The 27110-nt window shown below is 36.8% G+C and overlaps 1 protein-coding gene across 1 annotated transcript in view; it reads right to left on the bottom strand.

The window, feature by feature from the left end:
- LOC117316368 overlaps nt 1-27110 on the bottom strand; it is a 229230-nt gene that overhangs the window by 58796 nt on the left and 143324 nt on the right. Inside the window, exons 75-93 of the mRNA XM_033870909.1 lie at nt 25519-25655; nt 24708-24791; nt 23826-24167; nt 21507-21647; nt 19798-19952; nt 17906-18092; nt 17388-17516; nt 16506-16604; nt 15701-15958; nt 15015-15170; nt 13262-13606; nt 8166-8315; nt 7391-7750; nt 5989-6093; nt 3924-4049; nt 2981-3195; nt 2228-2360; nt 1652-1759; nt 645-776 (exon numbers count right to left, since the gene is read on the bottom strand). Coding sequence (XP_033726800.1) covers nt 645-776; nt 1652-1759; nt 2228-2360; nt 2981-3195; nt 3924-4049; nt 5989-6093; nt 7391-7750; nt 8166-8315; nt 13262-13606; nt 15015-15170; nt 15701-15958; nt 16506-16604; nt 17388-17516; nt 17906-18092; nt 19798-19952; nt 21507-21647; nt 23826-24167; nt 24708-24791; nt 25519-25655 — 3362 coding nt within the window. The remainder of the gene's footprint in view (nt 1-644; nt 777-1651; nt 1760-2227; nt 2361-2980; nt 3196-3923; nt 4050-5988; nt 6094-7390; nt 7751-8165; nt 8316-13261; nt 13607-15014; nt 15171-15700; nt 15959-16505; nt 16605-17387; nt 17517-17905; nt 18093-19797; nt 19953-21506; nt 21648-23825; nt 24168-24707; nt 24792-25518; nt 25656-27110) is intronic.

A 27110-nucleotide genomic window follows, 5' to 3' on the forward strand; every position in this document is an offset into this window, starting at 1 on the left:
GTAGGGTCGTCGTTGGTTACATCAATATCAATATATACTACTGGTATACCCCTTATAATACCTGTAGGGTCGTCATTGGTTATATCAATATATACTAATGGTATACCCCTTATAATACCTGTAAGGTTGTCATTGGTTACATCAATATCAATATATACTAATGGTATACCCCTTATAAAACCTGTAGGGTCGTCATTGGTTACATCAATATATACCACTGGTATACCCCTTATAATACCTGTAGGGTCATCATTGGTTACATCAATATATACTACTGGTATACCCCTTATAATACACGTAGAGTCGTGACTGGTTACATCAATATATACTACTGGTATACCCCGTATAATACCTGTAGGGTCATCATTGGTTACATCAATATCAATATATACTACTGGTATACCCATTATAATACCTGTAGGGTCATCATTGGTTACATCAATATATACTACTGGTATACCCCGTATAATACCTGTAGGGTCGTCATCGGTTACATCAATATAAACTATTGGTATACCCCGTATAATACCTGTAGGGTCGTCATCGGTTACATCAATATATACTACTGGTATACCCCGTATAATACCTGTAGGGTCGTCATCGGTTACATCAATATATACTACTGGTATACCCCCGTATAATACCTGTAGAGTCGCCGTTGGTCACATCATATGATGGAATGGTCCCTGCATTGGCCTTCACTCGTGTCCAATAAGATGAGAATGAACTGTATCCACACATGTAGGAATTCTCGAAACCACAGGAAATGTTATTGGCTGAAAAACAAAATTCCTCATTAACAACTACATTCAAGCTGTCACCATATGACAGAGATCAATATGTCTCAACATGACATGTACAACTCAATCTGTCCCTACATGACACATACAACTCAATCTGTCCCTACATGACATGTACAGCTCAATCTGTCCCCACATAACACGTACAGTTCAATCTGTCCCTACATGACATGTACAGTTCAATCTGTCCCTACATGACATGTACAACTCAATCTGTCCCCACATGACACGTACAACTCAATCTGTCCCTACATGACATGTACAGCTCAATCTGTCCCCACATGACATGTACAACTCAATCTGTCCCTACATGACTTTAAAAACTTTAGATGCTGTGTGGGCTGCCTGGTGGAATGTCAACTATGTGAGCTGTCTCAGTATCTATATTGTCTTTCCCAACCAATGCTTTCAAAGAAGAGAGTGAATAATGTAACAGGGAAAATACAACAACCAGGTCAGGACTTGAACCAGGGACCTATGAACTCTAGATGGACGCTCTATCAAGTTGGGCTACTTTGCCACAGGCGCCAAATGTAACAAGAGAGGAGAAATCCAACGACCAATCTAGGACACGAACCCGGTGTCCTATAACATTCTGATCCCCATGAAATACCGACCTGGGTCAGTATTTTATGGGGGTCAATATTTTATATGACACCGGGACCTCAAAGCTCTAGATCGGCTCCCTAACCTGATCATCTATGTTCAGTCCAGTTCCGCTACATTACTATAAGTTCTTTTCAATAACAATATTTCAATGAATTTCAATACAAATTCTCTCCTCATGGTAAAAAAGTTGCCAATCATTAACTTCAAGTTTTATTTCTTAATGTCATCTTCTATACACTTACGGCAGGCAGTATCACTCTCGTCTCGTCCATCATAGCAATCCCAGGTTCGATCACAAATGGATGTCGCAGGCAAACACAAACCACTGCATTCCATACCATCTCCACAATCTGTACATTTACAAGAAATACCATTTAATTCAATACCCCTGCATAATCTATATCTTCTAGATTTTATTCTGAAAAAACAGTTGATCTAACATTTCAGATTATGATAGTTTAAATCAATGATTACACTATTACACAGGAAGTATGTTCCCTATAGTATATCAGTTTTTACACAATTGACGTAAAATTTCTCTACTTTTGTGATAAACTTTCTCTTCAAAACATTTACATTAATTTGTTCTAGCACATATGATATGGAGATTATATAACGGAAGCATGTTTCTGACAAACAGGAATAAAAAATACTGACTTATAATCCATACCGATTGTATAATTATATAATCAATCTTAAATATTACTAAGGATCGGATCATTGTGCTGTAATTGTTCTACATCCTAAAATGCAACAGAAAGTCAAAAGGAACTACAATCTTATACAGCAAATAAGGAATAGAATACATGACTACTTACCTATAGGTTCAGAACAGTTCCCTGGTGACAAGGTTATGTCGTCAAGGCCGAAGTAGTAGGAGGAATAGTAATTGTTGAGTGACGTTTCAAAGTATACTCCTACCCCATCAGCTCCTCCGGGCATGAGGCTGACCTTAAATATACATATTTAACGAAGTAGCACAAAATCAAGAGGATTTATCCCAGATTAAACCAGGTAAAATATATCCCAGATAAAACCAGGTAAAATATATCCCAGATAAAACCAGGTAAAATCAAAGGTCAAGATTACATCTTCAAAATTTAATCAAGTGATCCTAGGTCAAAGGTCAAGAGGTCATCTCTCAGCCTAGATGATTAAATTAACACAAAATTCAATAAGATTAACCCGTCTCCTGATATATATTGTATATATACATGTCCTGATATATATTGTATATATATACCTAGCCTGATATATATTGTATATATACCTGTCCTGACATATATTGTATATATACCTGTCCTGATATATATTGTATATATACCTGTCCTGATATATATTGTATATATATACCTATCCTTATATATATTGTATATATACCTGTCCTGATATAGATTATATATATATACCTGGCCTGATATATATTGTATATATACCTGTCCTGATATATATTGTATATATACCTGTCCTTATACATATTGTATATATACCTGTCCTGATATATATTGTATATATACCTGTCCTGATATATATTGTATATACACCTGTCCTGATATATATTGTATATATACCTGTCCCAGTCGCCATTCGTCTCCATGAGGGAAAACGCTGTCGTAATGTCTATCACTAGAGTAATCAGCATATACTCTTAGACTGTCTACATTCCCGAAGTAATAAAACTTCATGCACATTGATTCGTTGATTTGTATCTTTGGTGACATCACGCTAGCATATACATATGAGCCTGATCTGCTGTAGGAGTCCGAGCGAAATCCCAGAAAGATACCTAAAATGAGGGAAAACATTATAAATGTTGATCTCTAAGCCGCCATAAGCTATTTAAGTATCAGCCTCCAATTGCTATTGGTGAATGGCACAAGATATGTTTAAAATTGATACCAGACCTGCGTATACATTTACAGGTCGAAAAGAAACAGAGGATACCTGTTCCCTGATCAATACACTCTGTAGACATTCAGTCTGATGTCATTGTCCTTGAGGATTATATTAGTGCTGACAAACATGAAATACAACCTACTTCATCGTCTTTATCATTGTATCTATTTAATTGGAAAGACATTACATGATCAAGACATATCGATATACCCTATTTGGGATACATGCATGAATGAAAGTGTCAGAATTTCAAAAGACTGAAATATTTATATTAAAAAAAAAATTTGACACGTGTCAGAGATTTTTTTCCCAAATTTTAGTATAATATGATAACACATACCAAATTATAGTTTTATACAAGCCTACTGGGTATAGCTAAATTAATACATGCCCCATACTGGCCCCCACTAAGAGCGTTGAAAAACTTGGCATTACGTAAGACGGAGAGGAAAACTATGATCATCTGGTTAAACTGGTGGGGGACTAATAAGATAAAGGAACATATACATTGAAGTACTACAAGTCATATAAGTTATATCATAACAAGCATCAAACATTAATATTATTTTTTATTTTCAATAAAAAGCCTTCAGAAGACATCGACAATAACTGACTAACCTCCAGACTTGGGAGCTTGGTAGCCTGTACCGGTGTATACACTTCTGAGTGATGTAAACAACGACTCCGACATATTTCTATACCCACACTGGTACTTAGTCTCGAAGTCACACGCTATACTGCTGCCTGTAACACAAAAACACATCATGACAGACATTAAAATTATTGTGTAGGCCTTCAAAAAAATGCCAATTATAAACATTTCAGACATTTTATTATATAATCCCCTAGGATGCTCATAGCATTTGTTGAAATACTGTGAACTGCATGTTTTTCTAAAGTAGGCTTTCAAAAAGATTGAGATAGCCAATAGACTCTCTCTGGCCGAGGCCTCAGACTTAATGTTATACATTAATCCTTAACATAAAAAGAAACTTACAATGAAGTGTTTATATTTTCCAAAACAATATGTTACTGATTGTTTCCAGGTACTGTATTATGATCTATGTAAATAATAACTAATTACTGAATGCATCGTAACGTTTGATAAATACAGTGCCCAAACGTGGCATAGGATATATACATAAATACATACAAATGTGACAACATCCATACAGCATAATTACTGAATGACTTTCTAATTGCATGGTGAGCATCCTATCATGGTTGAATTATTTTGAGGGGTACTTTTGATCTGCATGACGAGATGTTTGTTTACTACTGATTGGCTGGTATATATAAATGTGTACATGTATGACAGGGGCTGTGTTCTGTAAGATCCTGGATCAGATCTCAACAAGAATCACTGACACGTCAGTGACAGTACCACAATGTCGTGTCTCTCGATCTCTATACCTGAACTTAACCGAAGACTGACATAGCATTACTACTGATATGCTGTAAATATACAAATTACAACATGACTTTGACCCTTTTTTAAAATTCCTCTTGCACATCTGTACTTCACAGAGCCCCATCATGCATGTGATATCCCAGCACATTTTGCATTCTTTAATGGCCTTATATGATGTTCCTAGTTATATTTTTAGCAACAGCGACCTTAATCTTGACCCTAGGGAAGTTTTGAAACTCATAGCGCAGTAAGTTTGAACTTCTATATAGGGCCTTAGATAATTTTTCTGACAGTATCTTTTGGGTTGTATTTTTTAGTAACCTTGATTTCTACTTTTTTAAAACCCCTATTGAACATCTGCATATCAGTGTAGCACCAGCTTCAAATTTTAATAAAAAAAAAGCACAAAAAACGTTAAAGTCGAAGTCTGTTTGGCCAGTCAGACTGACAGATTATTGGCAAGAAATACATTCTGTCATAATCTAGTGTAAACTTCACCTTTAATCTTCCAAGCTGAAAACTATTGTAAGCAAGCACTTAAAGAAAGAAGTATTGTATGAAGTGTAACTTCAATTGGCAAAAGCAAACTGAAGTTATTCCATTGAAAGTGATTTTCTATAAACTTTGACACAGAAAAGCAATCTCAAATAAGAAACCACTGTATGAGTGCGATCAGCCCAAAGGAAACTCCTGTTACTGAAAGGAAACAGATTTTCTATTTATAGTAATAGTGACCTTGACCTTTGATTTTTCAAACCTTAAATCAGTGCTTAGAAAACAGACTCTAGATTTTGCACTGAAGGTGATTTGTTTATTTATATTTAGAAACAGTGACCTTGATCTTTGAATTTTGACATGAAAAAGCAATCCACAGCAAGCTATTTCCCATAAGGAAGCACTGTTTGAAGTTTGAGTTAGATCGCTTTGAAGTGTCAGTTTGATAGGCAAAAGCAAACTAAGTTATTGTATGGAACATGATTTTCTATATTTGAAAAAAGTGACCTTGGCCTTTGACCTTTGACAAAGAAAAGCAATCCCGAGTAAGCACTTTCAATAAAGATCAGCCCAAGGAAACTTAAGTTATTGCATAGATGGAAGGACTTTGGGACAGAAATAGACGGACGGGCGGACAACACACGGATGGACAACACACGGACGGACAGGGTGATTACTATGGGCCACTCCGTGCGTCTGTGCGGGGCCCCAATTAGAGGATACAATGACTGGTGTTGCCCACCAACGATTAGTACCAGTCACGTTCGGATAACTTACCACAGTTGAGCTCATCCTCTCCCATAAAACAATCTGGGATTTTATCACAACGCTGGTCAGGATGGATACAGCGATCTGAACAGCTCCATTCATCGTCATCGCAATCTAAAGATGATACTCCAAATTAAGTATGTACTAACTATATTTGTAGGCTTCTTATGTTTATTCATATGGAGATTAAATCAAATACACATTGATTTTGTGGAGATTTATCTTAACATCTATTGTTTGTTCTTGTGGAGATTAAGTCAAACACACATTGTTTTTTTGTGGATATTTATCTAAACATCTATTGTTTGTTCTTATTGAGAAAATTAAAAAAAATTGTTTTGTTTTGATGGAGATTGATTAAATCATTCCTTGTAGTTCTTATCAAGATTAATGTATACGTCTATTGTTTGTTCTTATAGATATAAATTAAAACATCTATAGTTCATTATTTTGGATACTCATTAAAACGTCTATTGTTTCCTCTGATGGAGATTAATTAAGAAAATCTAATGTTTGTTCTTATGAAGAGCAATTAAAACGTCCATTGTTTGTTCTTATTGTGATTAATTCATACTTATATTGTTTGATCATGGGATAGCGGAGAATTCACAATGTAAAATAATTTTGATTGCAAATATTTGCCAAATGACCTGTCAGGCAAACACAAACAGGTATTTAAGCTGTTGTTTTGTCCATCATAAAATATTAAATATTGAATATGGACATCAAAACAAAAATGGCTTTAAAAATGTATCTTTCAATTTTAAATAATTACTAGTCAAATCCATTTCTTTAAAAAAAATTGAGTTCATTCTAAAATCCAGATTTTTTACCCCTGAGTCTTATTTCTATATTAATTTCCTACCCCCCCCCCCCCCCCCCCCCCCCCCCCCCCCCCCCCCCCCCCCCCATTTTGAGTTAGGGTTAGGGTTAGGGACAACCTTTGTTTTGCCTACAATTTTTCTACCAAATATCCTGAACATCCTTTTTGCCATTTATCTTCCATGATGTTAGACAACAATCAAGTCTGTCTCAATTCCTATTTAGCATTATTACATTTCCCAATGAAGACAAGAGGACTCATTGAATTTCGTGAATGCTATTTCTAGTCAGGACAACTCTGAAAATCCCATCAAATCATTTCCTTTTTTAACTCTTACAATCCCTTCGATTTATTTTCAAAATTTACTCTGTCATAAAGTATCTGTTATAACTACAAAGTTTATAATTATTTAAGCCTAAGGCAATTTTTCCTTCTGAATGTAGGAATCATACATGTATAATATTCCTCAACATACTTTATCCAAATTTTGTTTCAAAGGAAAAGCAACTTCTGAAATTATTTTTGTAATTTCTAGAACATATTTTACAAAGTATCACCTGTCTTGTTAAACTGATGAGGTCTTCTTACCTATGGGTGGACAGCTTCCCGACATGACATTCACATTGTCTATACCGACAACTGCATAGGGATTAGGCTTTGCAAACATGAGACGGTTATCGATATTGCCATTCAGATCAATCTGGAACTGCCCTTGTCTCCACCTCGGCGATTTGTCATTAGCGTGCTGGTTCCAGAATCTACTTGTTTGTCCATTCTGATAAGTGACATAGACGGATAGGCTGGCGTTAGGGAAAAAGCGAGAGGAGAAGCTAGGCCCTGATACAAAATAGTCAAACATGACACAGGTCGTACCACTTCCGGTGAACGGCGGCGACAGTAACTTGGCAGTTACACGCGATATACTTGTACCAGAAAACATAACTGAGCCTGGAAACAAATACATATATGATCAGGTTTTACATTAAAATGTTGTGGATAACCCAATACAGGTACATGTTGATATCGAAGTCATTAAGATAAATGTTTAACAGTTTAGTCCTATCCGTTAAAAATAAATGGGGTAGGTTTTTCAGTTTTTTTTCCTGGTATTTGCACCATCAAAAAATGTTATCATCAACATTTGGTGAAATTGAGTTAAGCATATTATAAAGAAAAGCATTTAGAACAAGCGTTTAAAGAGGAACATGATATACGCATGTAAATTACATGGAAGTTAAGGTTTTAATAAAAAAAACACCTTGATTTTCCAGGTGACATTCAGTTCTATCAAGAACTCTTTACTGTCAAAAGGTCTTAACCAACAGAAAAAAAGCAAAAGTCACATAACAAACCGGTTTTGTACCTGTATGATTCTTGGTGACGAAAGTAGCCGCAACAGAGGGAACGGAATAGTCTACTTGGTGCCAAGGCTCCACCCCATATAGACCATCAGATATGTTCAGATAGCCACACAGGAAAGGGGATGATTCAAAATCACACGTCACTGTTGGTGCTGTGTAATGATAAATCGAATATTATGATATTATATCACTAATCACGAACAACATCATCACAAATACTTTCATGGGCGATATTTTATGTCTACAGTACATCATCACATATGGTTAAGTGGGCGATATTTTATGTCTACAGTGTACATCATCACATATGGTTAAGTGGGCGATATTTTATGTCTACACTGTACATCATCACATATGGTTAAGTGGGCGATATTTTATGTCTACGGTACATCTTCACAAATGAGCATACTTGGTTATAATCATCCAGTATGAATTCTTTAAAAGAACTAATACAATATCCAATTGAATGGAAAACGTTCTAAACATATCTACTTAATATGTAGAAGACTATGACTTAATTATTGCAATTGCTCACACTCATTGAAAAGAAATGTATACATGTAAAATACATGCACAAGAGGATTAGCATACTGACTTTAGATTGTTAAACTATAGATCATATCTACACACAGGTATATACACCACAAGAGGATCGGGGTACTGACTTTAGATTGTAAAACTACAGATCATATCTACACACAGGTATATACACCACAAGAGGGTCGGGGTACTGACTTTACACTGTAATACTACAGGTCATATCTACACACAGGTATATACACCACAAGAGGGTCGGGGTACTGACTTTACACTGTAAAATTACAGATCATATCTACACACAGGTATATACACCACAAGAGGATCGGGGTACTGACTTTACACTGTAAACAAGAGGGGGATCGGGGTACTGACTTTACACTGTAAAATTACAGATTATATCTACACACAGGTATATACACCACAAGAGGATCGGGGTACTGACTTTACACTGTAAACAAGAGGGGGATCGGGGTACTGACTTTACACTGTAAAATTACAGATCATATCTACACACAGGTATATACACCACAAGAGGATCGGGGTACTGACTTTACACTGTAAACAAGAGGGGGATCGGGGTACTGACTTTACACTGTAATACTACAGATCATATCTACACACAGGTATATACACCACAAGAGGGTCGGGGTACTGACTTTACACTGTAAACAAGAGGGGGATCGGGGTACTGACTTTACACTGTAAAATTACAGATTATATCTACACACAGGTATATACACCACAAGAGGATCGGGGTACTGACTTTACACTGTAAACAAGAGGGGGATCGGGGTACTGACTTTACACTGTAAAATTACAGATTATATCTACACACAGGTATATACACCACAAGAGGGTCGGGGTACTGACTTTACACTGTAAAACTACAGATTATATCTACACACAGGTATATACACCACAAGAGGGTCGGGGTACTGACTTTACACTGTAAACAAGAGGGGGATCGGGGTACTGACTTTACACTGTAATACTACAGATCATATCTACACACAGGTATATACACCACAAGAGGGTCGGGGTACTGACTTTACACTGTAATACTACAGGTCATATCTACACACAGGTATATACACCACAAGAGGGTCGGGGTACTGACTTTACATTGTAATACTACAGATCATATCTACATATAGGTATATACACCACAAGAGGGTCGGGGTACTGACTTTACACTGTAAACAAGAGGGGGATCGGGGTACTGACATTACACTGTAAAACTACAGATTATATCTGCATATAGGTATATACACCACAAAGGAATCGGGGTACTGACTTTACATTGTAAAATTACAGATCATATCTACACACAGGTATATACACCACAGGAGGATCGGGGAACTGACTTTACATTGTAAAATTACAGGTCATATCTACTCACAGGTATATACACCACAAGAGGGTCGGGGTACTGACTTTACACTGTAAACAAGAGGGGGATCGGGGTACTGACTTTACACTGTAAAATTACAGATTATATCTACACACAGGTATATACACCACAAGAGGGTCGGGGTACTGACTTTACACTGTAAAACTACAGATCATATCTACATATAGGTATATACACCACAAGAGGATCGGGGTACTGACTTTACACTGTAATACTACAGGTCATATCTACACACAGGTATATACACCACAGGAGGATCGGGGAACTGACTTTACACTGTAATACTACAGATCATATCTACACACAGGTATATACACCACAAGAGGGTCGGGGTACTGACTTTACATTGTAAAATTACAGATCATATCTACATATAGGTATATACACCACAAAGGAATCGGGGAACTGACTTTACACTGTAATACTACAGGTCATATCTACACACAGGTATATACACCACAAGAGGGTCGGGGTACTGACTTTACACTGTAATACTACAGATCATATCTACACACAGGTATATACACCACAAGAGGGTCGGGGTACTGACTTTACACTGTAATACTACAGATCATATCTACACACAGGTATATACACCACAAGAGGGTCGGGGTACTGACTTTACATTGTAAAATTACAGATCATATCTACATATAGGTATATACACCACAAAGGAATCGGGGAACTGACTTTACACTGTAATACTACAGGTCATATCTACACACAGGTATATACACCACAAGAGGGTCGGGGGAACTGACTTTACACTGTAATACTACAGATCATATCTACACACAGGTATATACACCACAAGAGGATCGGGGTACTGACTTTACACTGTAATACTACAGGTCATATCTACACACAGGTATATACACCACAAGAGGGTCGGGGTACTGACTTTACACTGTAATACTACAGATCATATCTACACACAGGTATATACACCACAAGAGGGTCGGGGTACTGACTTTACATTGTAAACAAGAGGGGGATCAGGGTACTGACTTTACACTGTAATACTACAGATCATATCTACATATAGGTATATACACCACAAGAGGGTCGGGGTACTGACTTTACACTGTAATACTACAGATCATATCTACACACAGGTATATACACCACAAGAGGGTCGGGGTACTGACTTTACATTGTAATACTACAGATCATATCTACATATAGGTATATACACCACAAGAGGGTCGGGGTACTGACTTTACACTGTAAACAAGAGGGGGATCGGGGTACTGACTTTACACTGTAATACTACAGATCATATCTACATATAGGTATATACACCACAAGAGGATTGGGGTACCGACTTTACATTGTAATACTACAGATCATATCTACACACTGATAAATATATACACCACAAGAGAAACGGGGTACTGACTTTACATTTAATGTTTTACTGGTACTTTGTCAGCTTTCATACCCCCATCAATACCTTATGTTTTATTGGGGTTTTTTTTGTCTGATTTTATACACCTATAAATACCAAATGTTTTATTGTTTTTTGTCTGATTTTATACACCTATAAATACCAAATGTTTTACTGTTTTTTGTCTGATTGTATACACCTATAAATACCAAATGTTTTATTGTTTTTTGTCTGATTTTATACACCTATAAATACCAAATGTTTTAATGTTTTTTGTCTGATTTTATACACCTATAAATACCAAATGTTTTACTATTTTTTGTCTGATTGTATACACCTATAAATACCAAATGTTTTATTGTTTTTTGTCTGATTTTATACACCTATAAATACCAAATGTTTTATTATTTTTTGTCTGATTTTATACACCTATAAATACCAAATGTTTTATTTGTTTTTTTGTCTGATTTTATACACCTATAAATACTAAATGTTTTATTGTTTTTTGTCTGATTTTATACACCTATAAATACCAAATGTTTTATTGTTTTTTGTCTGATTGTATACACCTATAAATACCAAATGTTTTACTGTTTTTTTTGTCTGATTTTATACACATATACATACCAAATGTTTTTGGTTTTTTTGTCTGATTTTATACACCTATAAATACCAAATGTTTTATTGTTTTTTGTCTGATTGTATACACCTATAAATACCAAATGTTTTACTGTTTTTTTGTCTGATTTTATACACATATACATACCAAATGTTTTTGTTTTTTTTGTCTGATTTTATACACATATAAATACCAAATGTTTTTATTGCTTTTTTGTCTGATTTTATACACCTATAAATACCAAATGTTTTATTTGTTTTTTTGTCTGATTTTATACACCTATAAATACCAAATGTTTTACTGGTTTTTTTTGTCTGATTTTATACACATATACATACCAAATGTTTTTGGTTTTTTTTGTCTGATTTTATACACCTATAAATACCAAATGTTTTATTGTTTTTTTGTCTGATTTTATACACATATAAATACCAAATGTTTTATTGTTTTTTTGTCTGATTTTATACACATATAAATACCAAATGTTTTTATTGTTTTTTGTCTGATTTTATACACCTATAAATACCAAATGTTTTATTGTTTTTTGTCTGATTTTATACACCTATAAATACCAAATGTTTTATTGTTTTTTGTCTGATTTTATACACCTATAAATACCAAATGTTTTACTGTTTTTATGTCTGATTTTATACACCTAAAAATACCAAATATTTTATTTGTTTTTTTTGTCTGATTTTATACACATATAAATACCAAATGTTTTTATTGTTTTTTGTCTGATTTCATTCCCCCTATAAATACCTAATGTGTACAGGTAATTTGTCAGCTTTCATACCCCTATGAATACCTAATGACTTACTTTGTACTTTGTCAGATTTCATACCCCTATGAATACCTAATAATTTACTTTGTACTTTGTCAGACTTCATACCCCTATGAATACCTAATAATTTACTGGTACTTTGTCAGATTTCATACCCCTATGAATACCTAATAATTTACTTTGTACTTTGTCAGACTTCATACCCCTATGAATACCTAATAATTTACTGGTACTTTGTCAGATTTCATACCCCTATGAATACCTAATAATTTACTGCATACCCATATAAATACTTTTGATTTATCGTAATGTGATATATAACTATATGTAAACCATGGTAGTGTAACTAAGACATACGTGAGCATTGATCATCCATGACAGCAATATCATCCACTGCTATGTCGTTTAACATCCCTCCGTTGTGTGTGGCAGTAAAGCTGATGATAGAATTACTACTAGATGGAAACGGTACACATTCCTTTATCCAATTCTCATCCTGTTGGCCGGAATATGTTCGAGAAACAGCTGTAGAAGAGTCCTGATCTTGAACGAGTAGCCTCAGGTCGCCCATCTGTAGGCCATTCATGTGAAGTTTGAAGTGTACTGCTGGATTCCGGTATTTGGAGACGTCTATTGGTTCGAAAGACAATGTAGTCTCGTCTCCAGCCGATCCAACGGAACCTTCCACAACAGCGAAGCTTCCTGTAATATAAAACGACCACGTGTACAGCCAGGCATTAAAACAAACGAAACAGGGTACTAATTAATGTATGGGTGTGGTACTTTTTTCACAGAGTGATCTCCCTTGGAATTGAATTATCAACAAGCATATATAATGAATATTGCTTAAGCAATATATCTATATATGTATATATATATATGTATGTCCCCTACCAGCCTCCGCAAGCTATTATGGTCCTTTACAAGTATCTGAAATTTTGGTCTTGATCCATTTTAAGGAATAAAGCATTCAGGGCGCTGACAATGGTGTTCTAAAAATTGCAACTCATACTTTGTCCAAGATAACACGATGCTAAATGGAGTCCAAATTTGATGAGAAGGATGTTCTCAAAAAAAACCTGACTTTGACCTTGACTAACAATTCTAAAACTCTAACTGGTCTCTGATGATATGGTCGTTTGTAATTATGCAATATTTGATCAGAATCCCTCAAGGAATGCCACTGCTAGAGTGTGGATAATCTGTAGTATTATGTACATAGTCCCAGCTCAAAAATTACAAAATATTCTTATGAAATATAATAAATTATTTTAAAATTTAGTTAAAAATATATATCAGATTTTATATATAAAAATATTCCTAGATCTGTATTTCTATATAACACATTTGCCTTTTGGCACCAACTCTGTTTACCTGTTGACGTAGTTGATCTGATATTAATGGTACATGTTGTACATGGTTATCTAATATTGTCTCGGGCTATATGACAGACGTCTCCCGTATTATCATGTATCAATCAATCATATATACTCATACCTAGGACTTAGGACTATAAAAGATTAGATGTTACTATATTATACAGTCGGTTTCCAAGGACACTAAGTCCTGGGCTGGGCTCTCGCCCGGGACAGGCCAGTACCGATACATGTACAGATGTATACCTATGTATGTTATATGTATGTATGATGCACGCATATCTTAATAAAAGTACCATCACAATAAGAAGAGACATTTCATTATAATTACTCAATGTCAAGAAGTCTTACAAGAAAGGAACTAACCACCAGTAATGAATTAATATCCCAACTTAGAACATCACATGACATAATACTGAATTCCTATTGGTTACACACAAGGGTACCATATACTGATCGTGACCTCAGGCACTATCAAATTAGCGTAAGATTTAACGTTATGAATCTGGCTAATGTTGTACATGGTAGATGCAGATGACAAAAAAATGGCTGACATTGACAGGTCCTTATATTAGATGGTGGTTTATTATAAAATATGAGTGTGAGGTACTCCAGTGTGGCCATGTTGAGAGGGTACTAGTTCCTCATTGTATTGTCTAATGATGGAAAAGAGCCCTATCAACAAGGGCACATTAGATAGAAAGTTTAGATCACCAAGTCAAAGTCTCCCTCACCATTAGAGTGTCCTTGGCCATCTCCTATTGGTCCGGTGTTGATAGAGGGGGTATTTGCCTGAGCAACATACCATTGAAACTTCGAACCTTGTGTGCAGTTTGATTGGAATCGGCACAAATATGGATTCTCAAATCCACAGCTATGCACCAAAGGTTCTGAAATGTAATGACAGGAAGGTTTCAGACATACTCTTCAACTACGATGACAGACAAGGATATCTGTAGGTTTATAGATGTACATTGTACATATAAAAATCTGGCATTTCTTTTTGACAGAAATGCAATCTTATTAACATGACATCATTATTATATTTCATTTTGACAATAAAAGTCTACTCATCAAAATAGCTGTTTCATTCAAAAGATAATAGATGTTAAAAATGAGTAATCTGTTTTAGTAGGTAATGACTTAAAATCTAAAAAAAAAACTTGCAGAAAAGTCTTGGAAATAAGAATAAAACAAATAGACTGTCTTAGAATTGAACCAATAGATGACAAAGCTTAGCAGGCAAAAATATCAGATTGAACGTCAGTCCTTGTAGAAAAACTTCTTAATATATTACTCAGATCATTTCATGGTTAGGGCATAACAAATGAAAAAAAAAACAAAGAAAAAACAAATGTTTATTTATGAAATTAGGATCCGGACTGTAAATACCTTAGCCTGAGTATATTGTAACACTTACCTGGGCAGGCTTCATATTTCACTGTGACATCATCAATTCCAATCGCCCCGTCACACCCACCACTACCATGTGTTGCCTTGAACGTCACTGCAGATATATTGGCATTCTTCGGAAGGTCATTGCACATCATGTTCCATTGGTTACCGTGGTCACCGTAGAAGGTTTCCCTGGATACTGTATCCTTGGAGTGGAATTCAACATCAAACCGTTCATGGCCTTTTCCGTTCATTAAAAAGTAATACCACACAGACATGGGCTCTGTAAGTCATAATATATTATTATTGTTATTGTCCATACCACATGGTAACAGAAAGTCCAGGTTTATTAACATATAAAGCTCAGACATGAATGGTTGCTCGGAATAATCATAGAGGTAGCTATACACATAAGGTACCCAGTATATCTGGAGCTCATAATTACAACTCATTTAATTGGAGCTTATACACATAAAACGAAGCTCTGGAGCTCACAACTACATCACACCTCACTGCAGCTTATATACACATACTATATCTCTGTAGCTCACAATTACATCACATCTCTTTGGAGCTAATACACACATAAAATATCTCTGGAGCTCAGAATTAAATCACATCTCTTTGGAGCTAATACACACATAAAATATCTCTGGAGCTCAGAATTAAATCACATCTCTTTGGAGCTAATACACACATAAAATATCTCTGGAGCTCAGAATTACATCACATCTCTTAATATATCTGTAGCTCACAATGCTTAAATGTATGCACACTTATTATTATTTAATATGTATAAAAAAAAATAATGTGTTCCACTTGTACATTACCTGTACTACTGGTTACAAACGGTGGTGTAGAAAGTTCGGCAGTGACTCCGACGAGTGATGTTTGGCTTACAGGACAAGGGTCAGCACACATAAATCGGCCTGTTAACACATTATGAGTTTGTTAATGGAAAATATATGTCAATGTGTGCTATATGATTCCAAGTGATTGACACAGTGAACTACATTTCAAGTGGAAGGCGAGGGAAACTGTAATTGATGTATTACAGCCATCTGCGTCTGTGGGACGTCTTAGGGATAAGGGGCTCATAGACATTAGGCATTTACTTTATGTATATTTACCTAGAGTCGCCTAATCAACTCAAAACAGAGTGACCAAATCAACTTCTGAATAGAGTAGTCGAATTGACTTCTACACAGAGCAGTCGAATTGACTTCTACATAGAGTAGTCGAATTGACTTCTACATAGAGTAGTCGAATTGACTTCTATATAGAGTAGTCGAATTGACTTCTACACAGAGTAGTCGAATTGACTTCTACATAGAGTAGTCGAATTGACTTCTACATAGAGTAGTCGAATCAACCTGTACATAGAATAACAAAAATAAGCTTTCTAACATTACCATCTCAGTGTGTGTAAGAGTTTTGCTTCATAAAAACGATGGAAAGGGGGAGGGGGAGGGGGGAGGGGGGAGGGGGGGGGAGGGAGACATGTCAATGTGATTACAATCTCTTACGTTTTCACACCCTATATGCTTATTTAGCCACTTGTCTGAAAAATGTGACAAGAGTGTTTGACCGAAAACTAGGATATATGTAGGTCGACATACATCAATCTTTGTATTACCAACCCAAAGGAAATGTTTCAGAATATACAATATATTTCTGTGTTATAATGCATTACAGGATATATAAATATGTACCTCTGTAGTCCTGGTAGGTATGATCGTAACTGTTTCCACAATAAAACACTTGCTGCCATTTATACTGATGTTTAGATTCCTCTTCATATTTACAGATATCAGTCTTTTCAAATCTACAGGTTGCTTTATCTGCAACAAAGCATTCATTACAAATCAAATATTTCAAGAAATTCATTAAGGAATTGACAGTAATAATAATGTTATTATATACCGTAGAATCTGAATATAACGACCATTAATGGTTGAAGTGTTGTAATGGGCGTAGTGTTGTAATGGGCGTAGTGTTGTAATGGGCGTAGTGTTGTAATGGGCGTAGTGTTGTAATGGGCGTAGTGTTGTAATGGGCGTAGTGTTGTAATGGGCGTAGTGTTGTAATGGGCGTAGTGTTGTAATGGGCGTAGTGTTGTAATGGGCGTAGTGTTGTAATGGGCGTAGTGTTGTAATGGGTGTCGTGTTGTAATGGAAGCAGTGTCAATTCTGTACATAAACATTTAAAGGTGATAAGCCTAACTACTTACGTGGACATCTTTCACTATCAAGGCGTATATTATCCAATCTCGTGCTCATTCTATAATCCTCGCCACGAATACTTATAAAATGGAAAAAGGCATCATCCTCTGAGGCTGTTATTGGTATACATATGTCATACCATTGGTAGTCAGTTGGTACATCTGTAGAAAACAGCTCTTGTACAGACTGGTGAACCTGGTGATGTAAAATCAAACCTTATCATATTTTTGGAGATGGACAAACAAACATTTAAGATATCTTGAGAGACAACTTCATACAAAGTAAGCCAATTAATACAAAATGTATCACATATATGTACATGTATATATTTATACACAGTCCAATATGAAGGGGTAGTCTAGTAAATAATAATGATGGTATGGTCCAATATATGCACTGTATTCTATAAATATGACAAAAAAGTATACATGTAGTGTTCGGGTCTTGTTTTATGCACACAGATTTGTTACAGAGAGCGCATGTTATTAAATACTATTTATTTCAAAGCCTCTGCTAAGGATCGAACACAGGACATGAGGCATACGTTATCTCTCATACTTGAACTAAAGCAAAGCTCTCTCTAACGGAGTGGTATATTATCGTGGCTGGTATATATCGGGGTTACATATAGATTCTTGTAGACTATACACATTCCTGTAAAATATTGGTTTGGTTCCAATTGTACAACCCTCTGTGACCCCCAAACAGGTAACACACCATCAATACACACAACTGTCCCCTACCTGTAAAGTACTGGTTTTGTTCCCTATGTACACCACTCTGTGACAACCAAACAGGTAATACACCATCAATACACACAACTGTCCCTTACCTGTAAAGTACTGGTTTTGTTCCCTATGTACACCACTCTGTGACAACCAAACAGGTAATACACCATCAATACACACAACGGTCCTATACCTGTAAAGTACTGGTTTTGTTCCCTATGTACACCCCTCTGTGACCCCCAAACAGGTAACACACCATCAATACACACAACTGTCCCATACCTGTAAAGTACTGGTTTTGTTCCCGATGTACACCCCTCTGTGACCCCCAAACAGGTAATACACTATCAATACACACAACTGTCCCATACCTGTAAAGTACTGGTTTTGTTCCCGATGTACACTCCTCTGTGACAACCAAACAGGTAACACACCATCAATACACACAACTGTCCCCTACCTGTAAAGTACTGGTTTTGTTCCCTATGTACACCACTCTGTGACAACCAAACAGGTAATACACCATCAATACACACAACTGTCCCCTACCTGTAAAGTACTGGTTTTGTTCCCTATGTACACCCCTCTGTGACAACCAAACAGGTAACACACCATCAATACACACAACTGTCCCATACCTGTAAAGTACTGGTTTTGTTCCCGATGTACACTCCTCTGTGACAACCAAACAGGTAACACACCATCAATACACACAACTGTCCCATACCTGTAAAGTACTGGTTTTGTTCCCTATGTACACCACTCTGTGACAACTAAACAGGTAACACACCATCAATACACACAACTGTCCCCTACCTGTAAAGTACTGGTTTTGTTCCCGATGTACACTCCTCTGTGACAACCAAACAGGTAACACACCATCAATACACACAACTGTCCCCTACCTGTAAAGTACTGGTTTTGTTCCCTATGTACACTCCTCTGTGACAACCAAACAGGTAACACACCATCAATACACACAACTGTCCCCTACCTGTAAAGTACTGGTTTTGTTCCCTATGTACACCCCTCTGTGACAACCAAACAGGTAATACACCATCAATACACACAACTGTCCCCTACCTGTAAAGTACTGGTTTTGTTCCCGATGTACACTCCTCTGTGACAACCAAACAGGAATCACACCATCAATACACACAACTGGCCCATACCTGTAAAGTGCTTGTTTTGTTTATGTTGTACATCCCTCCACCTCCCCAATACTGGAAACGTAGAGACTGTCCATCCGTCAGGTTCACCGGTCCCACAAAAAAGTCAGTCATGTCTGATTCTTCTCCATTGAAAGCATCAGCAAACATTCCAGAACCTGAAAGTATATTATCAGGAACATAAACATGGACAAATTTCCCACATCCCTATCAAGTCTGCAGATAAGAATTTCCATTTCAGTTGAGAATTTATTCAAGATCTGCAATGAGTAGGACTAAACAATAGGTGATATACAAACAATAGAACTTTAGAGAAAAAAAATCACAGCATCCAATCCAAATCTTGTGGGGATGTTTAAAGCCTCTTTTATTAACCAAATACCAAAAAGGGCTCCATAAAACCTCAAATGACCTGGCAAAACTAACCAACATCAATATTACTTATAGTCCTAAGAATATTGTGTTGATACAATAGTGTAAATCTTTTTGAGTTAAGGGTTCTCACGTCATATTGATTCAGAGTGGGACGGGATCAAAGCGAAAAGAAGCTGACATCATATTGATACAGAATGGGACGTGATCAAGGCCAAAGGAAGCTGATGTCATATTGATTCAGTATGGAACGGGATCAAGGTAACAAGAGGCTGATGTCATATTGATTCAGAATAGGATGGGATCAAGGTGACAAGAGGCTGACGTCATACTGATTCAGAATAGGACGGGATCAAAGCGAAAAGAAGCTGACATCATATTGATTCAGTATGGAACGGGATCACGGTGACAAGAGGCTGATGTCATATTGATTCAGAATAGGATGGGATCACGGTGACAAGGGGCTGACGTAATATTGATTCAGAATAGGACGGGATCAATAGGACAAGAGGCTGACGTCATATTGATTCAGAATGGGACGGGTCAAGGTGACAAAAAGCTGACGTCATATTGATTCAGAATGGGACGGGATCAAGGTGACAAAAAGCTGACATCATATTGATTCAGAATGGGACGGGATCAAAGTGACAAGAAGCAGACGTAATATTAATTCAGAATAGGACGGGATCAAGGTGACAAGAGGCTGACGTCATATTGATTCAGAATGGGACGGGATCAAGGTGACAAGAGGCTGACATCATATTGATTCAGAATAGGACAGGATCTAGGTGACATGAAGCTGACGTAATATTGATTCAGAATGGGACGGGATCAAGGTGACAAGAAGCTGACGTCATCTTGATTCAAAATGGGACGGGATCAAGGTGACAAGAAGCTGACATCATATTGATTCAGAATGGGACGGGATCAAGGTAACAAGAGGCTGACGTCATATTGATTCAGAATGGGACAGGATCAAGGTGACAAGAAGCTGACGTAATATTGATTCAGAATGGGACAGGATCAAGGTGACAAGAGGCTGATGTCATACTGATTCAGAATAGGACGGGATCAAGGTGACAAGAGGCTGAAGTCATATTGATTCAGAACAGGAAGGGATCAAGGTGACAAGAGGCTGAGGTCATATTGATTCAGAATAGGACGGGATCAAGGTGACATGAAGCTGACGTGATATTGATTCAAAATGGGACGGGGTCAAGGTGACAAGAGGCTGACGTCATACTGATTCAGAAAAGGACGGGATCAAGGTGACAAGAAGTTGGTAAGACCCCTTCACAATAAATCTGATTTCTTTACAAGGGAATCACTGTAATACTGACCTTCGTAACCCTTGTCTACTCTCCATTTATATGGCTTGATGTTGGAAGCTGTTGCTGGCTCCCAGATGCAGGGTGGCAGGGCCACCTCATAGGGACACTTGGGATCAGAGTCAAAGTCGCATGGATTCTCAGGAAACACACCTGGAAAAGAGGTATACATACAGTACATGTGTGTATATAATGGAAATTAAAACATGTACGTATAGACATGGATGGGCTTATTTTAGGGACAACAAAAAAAAGAGGCACAATGAACAAGTACAGTTTATCGGTCACCTATTCAATTCCTTGTCTGGATAAGTCTGATTTTTATATCATTTCCCTTCAGTAACTCAGATTTACTCATGTAAGATGTTTATATTATAACACTGGGATTTCATTACCTAAGATTACCCACTATAGAACACTGACCGGTCAGCAAGGGTCCTGTTACGTGGCTATATATCAACTATATAATCACCCAAAAGCCATCTGTCAATATCGTTGAGGTTGGCATCGACCATTTGGACATTAGAACCCAGAAACAATCACAAGGTTTGGTTTGTTTTTGTTTAACGTCCTATTTACAGCCAGGGTCATTTAAGGACGTGCCAGGTTTTAGAGGTAGAGGAAAGCCGGAGTACCCGGAGAAAAACCACCGGCCTACGGTCAGTACCTGGCAACTGCCCCACGTTGGTTTCGAACTCGCAACCCAGAGGTGGAGGGCTAGTGTTAAAGTGTCGGGACACCTTAACCACTCGGCCACCGCGGCCCCTGCACAATCACAAGGAACTAACATATACATTTTACATGTACATCGAATATGTTTCTTTCCATCTCAATATATGCTGAGCTAATGGAAATTAAAATCCTGGTAAAAGCCTCATTTGCTAGCTTGGATTTATTTTATTTAAACCTGAAAATGCTTCCCTTAATAAAAGCCAGAGTAAATGTCTGATCTATAAAAAGTCCTTTGTCTATGGACCTGGATGATATTGATCTTTAGCCCAATGACCTTGACCTTGAGTAAACTGACTCCTTATTTAATTCCGACCAACAATGCTTAAAAGTGACATAATGAAATGATCATCAGTAAAAAAGATACAAACTTGACTTTGGCCTTTAGCCAAGTGACCTTGACAGAAGCCTTGCACCCCTCCTAACCCACCCCGATACTCATGCAAAGTCAGACAAATTGTTTTTGAGAAAAAGTCTGGACAAAATTTCACGGCGGAAGAAGAAGAAGAAGAACAAAAAACTTTCCCAGAAATAGAGCTAACAAACTTAAACTGTCAAAATCCAAGAAGGCTATTTCGTTTCCCCGATAGGACTCAAAATTGGATGTGCACAACAAGGGGCCATGTGAAACTTACATGTTATGTTTAAACAATATTCATTCAGTACCATTCTAGAAATAGCAATAACAAACTTCAATTGTCAAAATGCAAGATGTCCGTCTGTTAGACATATTGTTTTCCCTTTATGAATCAAAATTAAGTAAGCACAACTAGGGATCAAGGGGGACATATATATCAAGTTTGAGATATATCCTTTCCCAGATGTATAGATGAACCACAGACGCTGGACAATTTGAATAGCCCACCTTCTGATGATAGATTCTAATGATGTACAACGATTCAGTGACCTTGAACTTCGTTGAGTTGACTCCTTCTTTAACTCTGACCAACATTGCTTCATATTGTCATAACAATAGCAAAATGGTAATCAGTGAAGGAACAAAATTTGACCTAGACCTTTGAAATAAGCTTGACCAAAGTTCAGGGAAATGAATATATAAATACTGAAGTTATGAGCTGGGAACATAATTTGTAGATGAGCGGATGAACACCTGATCGTACATTTGACATCTGATACATTAAATTTAATATCATGCCACTTAGCCTTTTGGGCTATAAATGTAAAAGAAATATGAAGATGTAAACACAATTATCCCTGCAATCTATAAAAAGTCAAGGTCATTAATTCGATCTCGGGATCAAAATAATGATGCCTTGAACCTCTTGGTTAACCTTTAAATGTCATCAGGTGTAGAAGGCCTTGATGGTGTGATGCTATATTGTGAATATAAACTACATATATGTACCTGCCCAGAGGTTTATGAATTATTGTGTAATCAAGGCAATCACCTACAGACACAGTCATATACAAATGGACAAACATGTGCATGTACCCATGCATGCACGCACACACACACAAAGTGTTAACTGCCCCCTTACTAAAGTTGAGGGGGTGGGAGATTATAAAAAAAGACACAGGCTATGACAGTGAATTAACTTGTCATATTGTCATATAAATTTGACAAAGACCAATTAAACTTACCTGGACATTCAGTCTCGGAGACCATTACATCATCCAGCTCTGCGATTAGAGCGTAGTAGGAGACAAGCTGAGAGTCGAATTCCCCTGCTGTGAACATGAACTCTACAGACGAATCATTCATTGGTGGTATATCTACACACACAGACTTCCAGCTACCATACAAGTCAGGGTCTGACATCCAGAGGATATCAGAGCCTACAGCCAATCCTAGAACTCCAGACATTCGGTTGTAGACTGAGTATCGAAAGCTTATACTGCTCTGGCGATATGTGGTAAACGGTGGGGACGTTAGGGAGTAGGTTTCTCCTTCTTGTGTACTGTAGGTGTATATACCAACAGAACCTGTTCATAAAAGAAAAGCAAATGTCAAATGGCCATAAATCATTTAAATGTTTGATGTCAGACATTTGGTTTCTAGGTCAAGGCTGGTATTTGTTTTTAAATACCGTGATAGAAATCTCTTTAATCAATTTATTTTAGACGGTTTTGAAGATTTCGTTCTGAAAACACTTGAATAAGTGCATTTTACAATCTGTTTCCTAGCTGTCAGGGAAAACTTAAAACTATAGGAGACTACTAGATCATTCGACTTATGTTAAGTTTCATGGACTTATTTGAAACATACTTTGAAAGAGGTTTGTTCAGGAAATGCTTGAGGAAATTTTGACTGTTTCCATGGTGACCATGAAAGATTTAAACTGAGAACTGCTATTCAGCAAATTGCACTACAAGACGACTTGATTTATGTCACTGTGTAGAGAAACTGAAAACGCCCATAAATAGATATATGGACGGACGTATATTCCATGTATATCCCATCCAAAACCTTTCCTTGGTGGGGATGAGTGGATGGTTTAATTGATCTCCACCGAGAATACTAACCTGATGATAGGTGCTGCCACGGATGGCTCACGTTATATCCACATGACGAAGTAGTATTGAAATCACAATTCACCGTGTTTTGACCTGAAAACATCAATTAGTTATATCATCATTCTAACACTGTTGTATACTTAATGCATGTTTTATTGTTGTTATGGGCCATCTATATAGGAGAATAATGTTTAATTGAAAACATGCTTGTCATGTCATCACATGGCAAAATGATTTTTTTAAATCATAAAGTTACTTCTGTTCAATTGGCCCATGGAAGGAATTAATAGGTTTGTAAAATACCATTAATGTTCTATTTAGATATTAGTAGATAAATCACTCTAATTTACCACCAAAATGTGTATCACTTAGCTAATTGATGTCATTAAGCAGGGGAAGATATATCTATTTCACATGGAAATGTGTATCACTTAGAAAACTGATGTCAATAAACAGGGGAAGACAACTATATTTGCCACCAAATATGGATTAGTTAGTTTTTTGATCTCATTCAGCAGGGAAAGATAACTCTATTTATCACCGAAATGTGTATCATTTAGTTAATTAATGTCATTAAGCATGGAAAGATTCACTTAGTAAATTGATCTCATTAAGCAGGGGAAGATAACTCTATTTACCACCTAAATATGCATTACTTAGTTAATTCATGTCATTAAGCAGGAGAAGATAACTCTATAAACAACCGAAATGTACATCATTTAGTTAATTGATGTCATTAAGCCTGATGGTGGTGTGAGTCATATCAGGAAACTAAATAAATGATTTTATCATCAATCGTTAAAAAGAAACCTCCATTTACCACAGGTGAGGACGACTGTAGATGTGCAGTAAGAGTCTGGGTAGACATTACACTCCTCTAGTCTGTCGGAGTAACAGTATATACTGGCATGGTATCTGTCATAACTGTTATAATAATAACTTGTCTGTGAACCGAAACTAAAAAAGAAGAAGAAAAAAACACAATGTCGTCAAAAAACCAAAACTCATTTTTTGCATACAATAAGTAATAACCTCAGCGGAAATTTGATAATAAAGGGAGATCATTGTGTATAAAAGTAGGTACATATCAGCTTGTCAATTGTTTAAAACAAATGGAGATAATCTGGTATAAATAGATGCAAATTACATGTCAGGCGTAATAAGGGGAGATACTTCTGTGTAAATAGATACACATATTATCATGTCAGTCATAATGAAGGGAGATTAATATGTATATTAAATTGATACATATATCATGTCAGGCGTAATAAAGGGAGATAATTGTGTATACATAGATACGTTCACATAGTATCATGTCAATCTTAATTATGGGAGATAATTGTATTTCTCACACAATTCATTCAGCCATTCAGCTGCTGTTTCACTTGGACCAAATTCCTGAAAATGTGTTTCTAAGGTTTCAACTGTTTTCCTGAGTAAATAATAGACTAAAAGGGTACTTTCTATGTACAAGATTAAAGAGAAGTGTTTTGAGATTGAGAAAATCGAAAAATATACAATCCTGCTTGAAACAGAATGATGATTCCAGGTTTAAACAAGAGGCCCAGAGGGCCTGTATCGCTCACCTGGTTTCATGAGATATGAAACAAGAATGATGCTGAAGTATATTTGTCGCTGGTATTGCTATGTCAATATAAATCATAAGCATTTTATATGGGTACATGTACAAAGGTTTTATTTTAATACTGAAAATCCAAAAAAGTGCATTAATCCATGAAATGATATTGACTTTTGGCGCGACCTCATAGGGATACTACCACACAAATATGAGTGATATCCATTGTTTATTTTCAGAGAAGAACTTGTTAAGACCAATTGCCCCTTTTGACCATGACCTCTGCCCCCTTATGGGTCAGCTCCTTCCTTTAAGCAATGGGGGGTCAGCCCCACTATTTGTACAATTTTGAATCCCCATCCCATAGGGATGCTACTCGGGAAATATGAGCGATATCCATTGCTTAGTTTCAGAGCAGAAGTCTTTTTTTTCAATTTTGCGAAACTGACCCCTTTTTGCCCCGCCCCTCAGCCCAGCCCCAGGGGGGTCGGCCCCGTCATTTGTACAATTTTGAATCCCCATCCCATAGTGATGCCACCAGGCAAATATGAGCGACAGTCATTGCTCGGTTTCAGAGAAGAAGTCGTTTATATCAATATAACCAAATTAACCACATTCGGCCCCGCCCCTCAGGTCCCTGGGGGGTCAGCCCCGTCATTTGTACAATTTTGAATCCCCACCCCATAGTGATGCTACCAGGCAAATATGAGCGATAGCCATTGCTTGGTTTCAGAGAAGTGGTCGTATATATCAATATAGCCAAATTGACCACATTCGGCGCCGCCCCTCAGGCCCCCAGGGGGTCAGCTCCATCATTTGTACAATTTTGGGTCCCC

The sequence above is a fragment of the Pecten maximus genome, chromosome 18, assembly GCF_902652985.1.
Source record: "Pecten maximus chromosome 18, xPecMax1.1, whole genome shotgun sequence".
Classification (NCBI taxonomy): domain Eukaryota; kingdom Metazoa; phylum Mollusca; class Bivalvia; order Pectinida; family Pectinidae; genus Pecten; species Pecten maximus.